The 11,805-nt window shown below is 43.4% G+C and overlaps 1 protein-coding gene across 1 annotated transcript; it reads right to left on the bottom strand.

The window, feature by feature from the left end:
• Positions 1–1,370: 1,370 nt before the first annotated feature.
• On the bottom strand, positions 1,371–7,984 carry LOC308363677 (insulin-like growth factor-binding protein 3; the record flags this gene model as incomplete). Its single annotated transcript, XM_080836503.1, has 4 exons — positions 1,371–1,496; positions 4,647–4,766; positions 5,526–5,788; positions 7,615–7,984. 4 exons carry the CDS (start codon positions 7,982–7,984, stop codon positions 1,371–1,373), a joined length of 879 nt encoding a protein of 292 aa, XP_080692629.1.
• Positions 7,985–11,805: the final 3,821 nt, after the last annotated feature.

Here is an 11,805-nt window from a genome sequence, read left to right as displayed (position 1 = left end):
TGAAATTTATTTTCTGGAATAATAAAAAAACATACATTAAATGCATCCTCAAACTGTAATATGTCAATAGTATTTCATTTTTCCCTCACCCCTTCTGAGAAGAATGCTTTGAGCAGAGACACTGATCATTTTAAAGCATGCTGGTCTTGGTGAGGACAGGAGAAAAACAGCTGTAAGCAGGAGAACAGTGACTAGGAGGCGTCTTTAAAAAGATAGAAGCACTAGATGAGTCGGTGAGTAGTTATGCATTCTTTGAGAAGACCACACACCTTGTTTCGAACTTGACGTATGAGTTTCCATAATGGTGACTGAACACATATAAGTGCAAAGCGTCTGAAAGCTTTATGTAAGACATACATATCCTTTACAATGACAACCCTTAGCGTGAATGTCGGATGAATACATGTATACATGGTGCAAAAAGTTACCACCTTATTATTATTGTTTACCACGGAAGTGATGAAGTGCAGAGCAGTCTGAGTACGTCCATGTGATAAGAGCGTGACAAATGATTCCCTGACAGATTAGTGCATTTAAATAAATTGCAGACGTCCTTAATATATGCTTGTGACCCCCAGACACAGACATCCATCTTTAGACTAAAAACTAAATATAAACAATCACAGGAGGCAAACACGGGAAAACAAACCAAGTAGAAAATAGTTTATTCATGGTCTCTCCTTAAGCCGTTTAGTGGTTTCGTAGCGGCCGCATGTGGCATCGCTTCGGCAACCGTACGTTTTCAGTGGGGTTTTGTCCGGTGAGCTTCGCCACTCCCACACGAGCGTGCCCAGCACCCTGACTCCCAATCTGTCCTGCAGAGAGTAGTCTGCGCCAACGCCCACTGCCCCTCCCCGCCCTCAGGGCACTCTCTGCCACCGCCCTGGGCACTTGCTCATATAGTACCTGTTCATGATAGGTAGTGACAATATATACCTATATATACATGCACATCCATATACATCTATGCATGATCTAAGCCCTTCATGGCATCCCTGCTCAGCCCTGCTACTGTTTGTGGCTGAGAAGTAGGCATAGTGGTCCGTGTGGAGGAGAGGGGGCATCGCGCTGTGTGATGTGGCTTGACGAGTCCAGGTGTCTCAGTGACTGAGCTCTGCTCACACTGTCTCAGTCAAGAGTCTCAGCTCGGTAGGGATCAGAGAGGAGAGTTTTTCCACAAGTGTCAGACAGGCCCTTCAGGACCCTGACCAAAAGTCTGCGAGGTGAGAGCGCTCCCAGAGCCAGGAGGCTGTGCCTGACTCTGATCCCAGCATCTTCAGTCTCTCAAGGTCTCATTCCACACCCCAAAAAACTCTCTCTCTCTGTCTCTCTTTCTCTCTGTCTCTCTCTCTTCCTCTCACAAACTGCCTCTATTGGTTATCCAAGTTGTAACAGTGGGCGTCGCCTTTCTCTCTCCCCTTGTAACCTGGCAATGGCTGGCCATACTTGTCCACGCACCAGCAGAATCCACGTTTTCGTCCATTGGATGGTCGACACTGTGTGCGGGGGAGGGGTTGGGGGAGAAGAATTTTTTATATTAATTATAACATATTACTGATGAGATAAAACTACTAGCTTTACAAATCTATGACAATGTGTTAAGCCTTGATAAAAACATTTTTTTTTTTTTAAATGCGTTTGCTAACACTGCATAATCTCGTTGTGAGTGTCACAAACAAAGTCCATGTGGCATTCTTTCATTGACCCACTCCGGCACAGTATCACCAGCTTGTCTTAGCCTGCAGGTGAGATTGTATATTTTGAGGGCGGCTGTTGCTGCAGCCGTGAAAACAGAGGCCATGGTGTGTATTCGCCTGGGGCAAGAGAGCTCCACACAGCCAACACAAGCAGCCAGAAAATCAGGGTCAACATCATTCATCTGCCCCCTCACCCGCGCACATGCCCCGTCAGCAGCAGCCACGCACAGGTATTTTCAGACAGTGTTTTATGATCAACTTCCTGTTACCAATCCGCATAGAGGGTGCTGAAAAGGTAAACAGAGAGCTGCTAAAATATTTGCTTAGGCCCGTTTGCGAACAAGCGAGCGCCAGGCTCTATTTTCAGAAGCCGCTGGCCAGTACAAATCATCTGTTGCTGATTATACCCCATGGCCCTCAAATTATGGGTGCAACAAATGACTTACAGAGCACTGTGCATTTCCCCTCCAGGGCTGTTATTTTACTGCCAATTTTACTAAAGGTCAGAGTCCTCCCCAGTAAAACATCCATCTCTGGAGAGCAGGAGACAACGATGGCCTCTGCATGGCCAATACAAGGTCCTGGGGATCTTTGCTTGTCCAGCGGGAGGTTTAAGTGCATTCATATAAAAGAGCCACTTGAGGGGGACAAACAGAGGGCATAGCTACTAAGGCCACTACTCCTTTCACTGTTCATTATGCTTACTCACTGCTTACACGCTTGAGTAACCTAGAGGCCCTTTATAAGTTTGACTTCTGAGCCATGGGAAGATGTGTGGAAGTGAAGTCAAACTGCTGCTGCAGTATGTAATACCACATGGTAACATAAGTCAGAAATGTTTTCACAGCAGCAACCAGTCACCCTTTAAATTATTGTTTCTTCTGTTCTGTTATACACCTCAAATCCACGTATTTATTTCGGCATAAGTAGAAGATACAAGCAAAGAAATACAGCTCCTAAACTGTAATCTGTACACCAGATTTTTGCTCACTGAACTCACTGAACTCATAGTGATGACAGGTGGTTGCCGGTTGATTGGTGACAAAAGATGGCGTGAGAAGTATCACATATCTCTTTGTGTTTGCCTGCTGTGAAAGACAAACGGGAGACAGCCTGTATTTTTTGTGATATATCACAAGACAAAATGTGATATTATTTTCCTTTATGGACAGTATTTGAGAGACAGAGTGAGTCTGTGTGTGTGTGTGCGTGCGTGTGAGTACATCTTCAGCTATTTTTAGAGGGGGATTTTCATTGCAACCTCCCAGCTTCCAGTATTCTGCTAATTAGGTTGGTGCATCACAGAGCAGCATATACACCATGTGGTCTAAAAAATTTAACCGTGTACACCCTAATGAAGGCCTGGTCTAAAACATCTGCGCTAATGTTTCCTTGTGCTCTGAGCAAATAAAGAATTTGCCAATGTAAACTACATTTGAATAGCTTGTACGTTTGAACACAAGGTATAATGTTCCGTATTCTTAAACTGCCCAGGAGGTCCACAATGACCCCATATCACTACATCAGATGTATATAAAAATCGTGCATTAAACAGGATATAATGCATAATAAAAAGAAGAATTTCAAATAAAACATCTTGCAAAGAGGAACGTAATCACTTAGCCATTTTGGATAATTTAATCAGACTTCAGTCTCCACTAATGAACAATGCATTTATTTATAGCTAATGGATACAACGTCTCTTAAATTATTGAAAGTAAAAGCCATGGCAACCACAAAAGTAAACACCCTGACATAAAATGACTCCCTCAAGTATGTTATTTCTTTTTCTTCTCATATAAAATCACCACGGTAATAAAACATGGGAAGATAATGTTCCTCGCAATGGTGGCCTGTTTTTAAAAATGATTGCAGGTCAACAAGGAGACAACCATTAGGCCGCGCCTGCCATGTTGTATAAATATTGCTCTGGCAAAGGGATGGCACAGGGGGGAATAACTGCCTCCATATGAGCCTGTTACGGGCCCTCATTTATTAAAACCCGATTGTGGGCACACCGCACGGGCCTGGACGCCTTGCAGCATCTATTTTCAGGGGCGCGCAATTATGGCGAGGGCACTGCAGACTCTGACGGCCACCTTGACGTCGGTCCCCCCAGCACCGTCTGCGCAAGAGAGAGACGGCCCCGGCGTTAGCCGTGCCAGGTTTTTTAGGCGTGTGGTTCTCCTCTCTCTCGGGGACTGCCGGTAAGTTGCGCAAGCAGGGGGATTTGAGGGCTGTGACGCACCCGTGGTGGACTGGAGCCGGCAGGGGTTCGCCCCCTCTCTCCCCCTGCTGCAAATGGGGATGTGGCTCACATCTGAGATGAGTTAAATAATGTGAGCATCAGGCACTTGGGTGCAGATGTGGTTGAACAGTCACATAGAAAACATTTTGGTGTTGGTGTGAGCGCTGCTATCAAACTGTTCTGCCGCAGCCCATTAATCACTGAAAGGCCTTGCCCATTGGTTTTATCCGCCTGAATTATCATTTCATTTCTGATTGTGTGTACAACTACTGGGTAGCCTGCAGTCCCGGACTCAGAGCGGATGGTCAAGAACATGTGGCCTTGCTGGAGATGAGGAGCACATCAGCATCTGCATCACTAGTTTTATGAGCTTGTGATAGCATACACGTCCCGTGATAGCAACGGTTCAGCACCTTGGACAGAGATCATGTGACCTAGGGGATGAAACCTCACATCCAAACCAAGGCCACTGCAATGGAGCTTTAATGGCTCCCTTTCCTCATCCCTGCCAGCCTCTCATAAAAATGTCACATGAAAGAGTCACACAGGGCAGACCAAGGTCAGGAGGTGTCATGATACTATTGCTGTCATGTACCAGGTTATTCTAAGTCCATAGGTTTTCTCCCCACACACATACACACAAACAGATACACACACACACACAAACTCTCTTTCCCTCTTTCTCTCTCTCTATGTCTCACCTGTCTTTTCTTGTAGAAGCCTTTTTTGTCACAGTTTGGGATACGAAACCCTTTGGGATTAAGGATGTCTGTGACCTTCAGGCTGTTCAGTATGCTCTCCATCTCCCGTCGACATGGACCCTGCTGGAAGAAGCGCATAGACAGTACCATTACAGACCCCCAAAAGCCCAGGCTATACTGTAGGCAGTGCAATGACATTTAGACATTTAGAAATTGGACAAGCAGAGAAATTGTATTCTGCTACTGCGCTAAACACTAAAGCAGTTTTTAAAGGGAAGTCATGCAGGGCTAGACAACCACCCATGGCCCCTATTGACATTTGCAGTGCGCATGGGGGGGCAAGACTGGGCAACAAAACAGACCAGCACACACACATCAGACAGCCCAGTTCTGCTGTCCAGCTCTAGTCACTAATCAGAGGCCCGACTCGATACACACCCCTTATGCGCACACGCACATATACAGACACACACACACACACGCTCAACTTTAGCCCGCAAAAAAAGAATCCAAAATAGTACTATGCACCCGCACACATTCAGTCACACACACACACACACACACACACACACACACACACACACACACACACACACACACACACACACACACACACACACACACACACACACACACACACATGCACCTGCTGGGCTGATGTAGCATCCACCCCAACAAGATTCATCATATCTCTCAGAGAATAACAAAAATGAAGGTATTTTCAAAGGGAATGAGCAAGAGAATGCCAGAATGAGAAAAGATAGTCAGAGAGAGCAAGATAGAGAGAGAGAGAGAGAGAGAGAGAGAGAGAGAGAGAGAGAGAGAGAGCAAGAACAAGCATTAAAAAGGCATACAACGAGAAGGCCACCCTCTACTCACAAACTCAGGCTCTGGCTTGGTCTCCAGGGAAAAGTTCTGCTGGTCCTTGTTGGGCATGATGGGCAGGCCCTCCATTTTGAAGCTCTGGCTCTTCTTGGCGTGCTCGCGGCGGATGACCTCTGCCTTGGCATGGCTGTGGTAGAGGGGGTGGTGCTGCGAGGGGTGCCGCGGGAGGCCGGCTGGCGGCGGGGGACTGGCGGAGCCCTGGTGGCCGCTGGTGTTGCTGTTGCTGCTTGGCTCCTCCCCAGGGACCTTCTCAGTGCCTGCACGAGGGGAGGGAACAGAAGGAATGCTCTGAGGGCAGGATTAAAGAGTAGCGTGTCTGAGCTCCTTGGAAGGAATGGGACTTATGTGGATGTGCCTGTCGGACGGTCCTGCAGTGTTCCTGGAAACGCGCGTTATCGTTATCAAGTATTAACATTTTAAGATGACCACCCTGTGAGAAACACTCAGATATATTTTCATAGAATGCACATCTGCTTTGCTTATAAGACAACTGTGGTGAATCATATCAGACTCTCTTCAACCTGTTTTTTTATACAAGTTTTTGAACAGCAGAATGTTAAATCTCCTTCTGAAGTGCTTAACATTTTTGAAATACCTGAGATATGTGATATCCCTAGAATGCATACCTTTCATATTTCAAAGATGTATTTGAACAATATTACAAGGCCTGCATTAAATACAATTCCAACAGCTGAACAATATAATCTTTGTCCAGAGTCTCTGCACCTACACCAGGCAAGAACACTTATTTTGACTTGGGCATTGTAAATTATTTAGCAATAAAATTGTACAGATACCCAAATGAAGTTTCCAGCTGGTAGAACGATGGTTGACAATATGAGTGTTGGGAGCCTTTCTCAATATTGTGTGTGGTACATTTGACTTTATTGAATATCGAATTTTTTGAGAATCTTCATTTTACTTTCAGGTAAGCTTAACTTAAAGCGGTATCTACAAGAACATTCAAACACCACTAAAAACTGTGCCAAGTATTTTTCCAAAGGCAGACAAAATATGCAGCCCCATCATCAACTTGTTATCAATCATTGAGGAGTTTATGGTTTTATATTTCATTGTACGACGGTTAAATTAACTTCCCATTCACCTGTAAGGTGAAACCACACCTGGTGCAAAGGTATCTCAGCTATGATTGAGTCAATGTGACACTCCTGTTCTTCAAAGCACATCCTGGATGTTTGTCCGGAGAACTTAAGTTGACCAAGCAATACTAGCTTTTCCTGTTCTGAATTATTGATCGTGTACATCAGTGATATCTGCAAAAGGGAGAGTATTGGATATCAGATATTTCTACCACGTTTGAATACACGTCTGTGTCAAGAGAGTATGTGTTTCCAAACTTGCCACCTGATCCTACTGTAGGCAATTATTCCACATTTTCCCACAGGTCTATATGGAAAACTAATGCTAAGCTAAACATTGAAAGCAAAAAGTGGGTGAGAAAACAAAAATTCAAAAATATAGCATGCCACAAAGATTGAACACATGAGCTCATCATTTAACATTTTGATGAACAACTGCTTCACATGTATGTGTGAACACACCACCCTTTCGCCAAAGTTCTCCTAAGCCAGCAGTAAATTTGAACAAAAAAAATCATACATACTTCTTGGTATAGTGCCATAATTTGAACTGACAGGAAGAGACTGCCAGGTTTCTGTTCCCTACAGAAGCAACTGCATATAAACACCCATGCACCAGCCATAACTATGAGTACTATGTGCGTACAGTAAGTCGTCCTTATACGCGCGTTGGAAAAGAGGCGAGCTTTACAGAGGTCATATTTTTGTTGTTGTAATTATTCTAAAAACTGATATGCGAATTGTTTTCAGCAAAGTGGACTACAGGCATGTGTAACAGTACAAGGCTATGTTTATTTACCTCAGAGATCGCTCAGAGATCCTAATTACTAAACAAATGAATTTGCCATCAAGCCGTTCACGTGAACCATTACGCAAAGAAATCCTTGACAGATTCCTAGATTTGCGAGATATACTGTCAACTGTACCAAGGTTAATGCCACTGAGCAAATCTGTGATGAACAATTCTTAAAATATAAGTCTACCTTCATTTTCTTTGACTGAGGCTTCGGTCCTGAGCAGCTTCTTGGAGGTTGCATTGGCACAGATTCCACGTCCCTCCAGTAATGCTTGGAGCGGTTTAGTTTCCCCAGGCTGATGCTGGCAAGTTAAGCCGAAGCCGCATCTTCCCGTGTATATTCCGCACGGCTGCCCGTGCGCAAGGGCGCAAGTCAGGCAACAGCCACAGCCTGGCTCGCGAACCTTCTCTGCGCAGTCTTTAGGTATGGGCTTGCACAGCATCCGAGAGCCGGCATCACAAGGCTCACACCGGATCATCGGTCCGACTGCCCCCGTAAAGCGCGCGACAGACGCCAACACCACAGTTACGAATAAAGAGTGAAGCCTACTCACCATGGTGACGAAAGAAAGTAAGGATGCGATTTCTATGAGAATTGGGTTCTTTGCTACTACTGGTCTAATCCATGTGAGGCACGTTTTTAAGACAACTTCACAATATATACCCAGGGACAGGACCACTTTTAGGCACACCCCTTTCAATGAATAATTTAACGAAAGGGATCACTTCCATCTTCCAATATTCCTTGGAATGTGAAAGAGACTGCGGTAGGTTAAAATATTATGCAGTAATATTACATTTTTTTTTACCTATGCATAACTCTCATTTGCTAGCATTTCTAGACAGACGTATGTTACTGCTAGCATACCTGGGGAAAAGTAAAGAAACAAGCAATGAATGAAACAGAAAAACATTTGTATGCCAAACGTATTGGTTTGGGAAGTAGTCTAGATACAATTTTGAATTTGAATACGTGTGGACATAATATACACAGATTGTAAACCAATAAGTTGAAAGTGGCAAATAGCATACTATCAAAGTACCCTATAATTTCATTTTGGAACCATATTGGGGACATTCACATTAGAAAGAATGCGCGCGAGAGAGCGAGAGAGAAAGAGAGAGAGGTCATTCAGATTTGTATCAGCCCCCCCTTCCCCACAATGTGTGCATGTAGAGGAAAATTCAAAATGCATACATAATTAACTCATCAAGTGTCATGAGTGTCATGAAAGGTTAGTAAAATTACCAATTACAAAGATTGCTGAACTAAGACTAGGTATGCAAGTTAGATATTTTCTTGGTGAATACTTCTTTCTGAACTGTGTAAATACAGCAAGGTTCTGAAATTCCTTAGGGTACTTAAAAATCGTGTCCAGTCATAGCGCATGCATAGTGCTATTTTTGGAGTGTTCACCTGTTGCCAATTTTCAGGGCTTACCTTCTGTAAGACAGCGGTAATTCAATAACTAAATCGTCTATTATCTGACCCACATAACTTCGCACCATGTGTGGAATGTACATTTTGCCGGCTGCCCGTGAAAACAGACCTCATGTGATCGGACCAATATACTGTGCTGACCCTGAACTTGTTGTTCTGCAGCCTGTGCGGGCTCTGGGGTGGGGGGGGGGGGCACTATCACTCCCTCGACTTAACTGTTCGTGGGGGGTTGTAACGTTGGGGGCAAACATAGCAGAACATTCCATACCAAGACGCAGGGTATTCCGACGGCTAATTACACCTTGAGAATCCAAAGCCTGCTCCTTTTTATAAAACATAGGAAACTAACATGAAATGGTTAAAAAGTGAGTACGTGAATTGTACCCTCTTTAAACTTCATGGGTGGCATTATGCACCCCCGTGGTGAATGGACGTGACCAAGGAGCGTTTGCGCTACAGGCGAACGTTAACTGGCGGGCTCTACAGCGGTACCCCCTCGAATGGAATTCGAACTATTTGTCTCACATGATGAGCTGGACTGCGACTGGTTTCTTCCCTTCGCCCTTCGCTGCCACCTTTGTGTTATTGCTATTTTTTTAAGGAAGTTCCTGCGCCACATAAGAATGCCGGGCCTAGCGAGGGATATCAGAGGGAGAAAGGTGGAATGCTGCGGGTGCAGACAGTCCATGTGTAAAATAATGTAGTTTCCTCTGCTTTTAGGCCTACACTAACATGCTTTTAGATTGTAGACATACCATGTTGTCAAGATAAAGGGCTGCTATTTCCAAAATTTCCATTCTTAGCGAAATGTCGTTGCACTACAAGTATGTCTTTCCCGTTGTGTTCAACGTTTTGCTATATATTTTACATCTTATGACATGTGTCAATATACTGTATCCAAATCAATATGTCAACATATGGCTGTGTCAAGTTATTCAGGTGTTGCAGATGATGCAACATGTTTCTCAAATTATAATATTTTTTCCAACAACTGCTAATACAGCATGGCTATACATTTTGTATTCATAATAAAACAAATCCTCATATAGTTTTGTCATTTCACATTGTTTGTGTACTTGGTTGTATTAGTATTTCTTGTGTTTATATACCCCTGATCAGTTGTATGCTAATATGTCTATAAGATGGGGTCTGAAGAGCAAACCGCAATATACTGTGGCTGTGGTGTCAGGGGAAAAAAGTATGACAAAAATCCACAGGAATTCAAGGTCTGAGCCAGTGACCACAGATGGATGAAAAACATAGTTTAAGCAGCTGGGGGCCAGTGTTTCTGAGTGTACCCATAAATGGGTGTGGGTGGAGCACCAGTAGCCACCTGACCTGTCTTCACTTCCTCTGGGTGCTTCTTGCAGGGATGCCCAAGTAGGAGACTGAAGCTCACATCAGTGTACATTCAGCTGTGTAGCTAAACCTATGTTAAAACATCTTTCCACGATGGTTAAATGTGAAGAAAATGAATGATCATAGTGCAAAAGCATCTGACATTTCTAAACCAACCCTAATTTCTCCTGACGACTGGAAGTATTGAAACTCTTTGGCAAAAGGGGGAGGTTAGGAGTTGGTTTCTAGTCCAACTAGAAGTCAACTAGTTGTCTCCTACTGCAAACTCTCATCAGATGTTACTGAAGTGACTTTGGGCCCTGTATGACCACTACTGATGTAATTAGACCTTTAACCTCTAACTTCGACCGTAAGCTAGATAAACACTGAGTGAGGCACAACTCCCCTGGGTAGAATACTCAACGCACTTGGTCATCAATTACACCCAGTGGATCATGGCCAAAGAATCTCAGCATTAAGGTGCTCAGGTTAGTTATTAGGCAGTATTTGCAGCAGCCTTTGAAGGGTAACTGTGTTATTTCAGCCAAGCAAGTCATTGAGCAATTATTAACAGCATTACCATCATCATACCAGAACAAGAGTCAACTTCATTATTCTTTCAACTATTTGGTGAAATACCTAAAGTATTTTTAGTAATTTTCAAGAAAACAACTTCCATGATTAATGTTGTAAATTTACTCTGAGATGAAACAGGTTGTATTTCCATGAAAAATACTCACAGGTTTATGAGAAAAAAAAGCTAAAAACTTGAACTTGAAAACAAACACTGTACCATAAATCCCATTTGGATTGTCCATAGACGTAACCAGTGATATCTGTCAATTGTGTTATTTTCTGATGCACAAAACCTAATCGAAATCAGTATGTTGTTTTCTTCTGAATAGGCCCAATTCACGGAAGCTAATAAATAATATGGTGATTCTGGGCTAAAATCACAATATGTTCCTGATTGCAAAGTATAATTTGATTCAGTCATTTACTGCAGGCATAATACACGACAAGCGAAAGCAGTGGATCCAACCTTGCAAAGTGAGCAAACAGTATTTTCTTCTGGTAAATGACTGACTTCATAGGGATTTTTTAAATCATAAATCTACCCCCTATTAATATATCCCCTCCCCCAACTCTGTAATACAAAATAAAATGAAAACTACACTGGCCCTGATATGCCATAGTATACAGTTTTTGTGTAGTCGATTTCATTGAATCTAGACTTCTGTTTATCTTTAGAAATGTGTGTATGGTATGGTATGGTATGGTATGGTATGGTATGGTATGGTATGGTATGGTATGGTATGGTATGGTATGGTATGGTACGGTATGGTATGGTATGGTATGGTATGGTATGGTATGATATGGTACGGTATGGTGTGCTGACTTCTGTGTGCTGCTTGATGTGTATTCAGCTTTATCAGTGACAGATGGAAACACAGTGCTGGATGTACAGATATTGTTCATTCTTCTTATCTGTCCCAGAGATTCTTGCTGCCATTGCAAATGAACTCCTTCTCCCTGCCCTCCTCATTGGTCAAACTTAGGCAAGAAGAACCCATCCACCTGTCTCATGTCGGGCTCAAA

This window comes from Sprattus sprattus, assembly GCF_963457725.1.
Source record: "Sprattus sprattus genome assembly, chromosome: 4".
Taxonomy (NCBI): Eukaryota; Metazoa; Chordata; class Actinopteri; order Clupeiformes; family Clupeidae; genus Sprattus; species Sprattus sprattus.
Note: the sequence above shows the minus strand (reverse complement) of the source record. Positions and strands in the feature narration are given on the sequence as shown.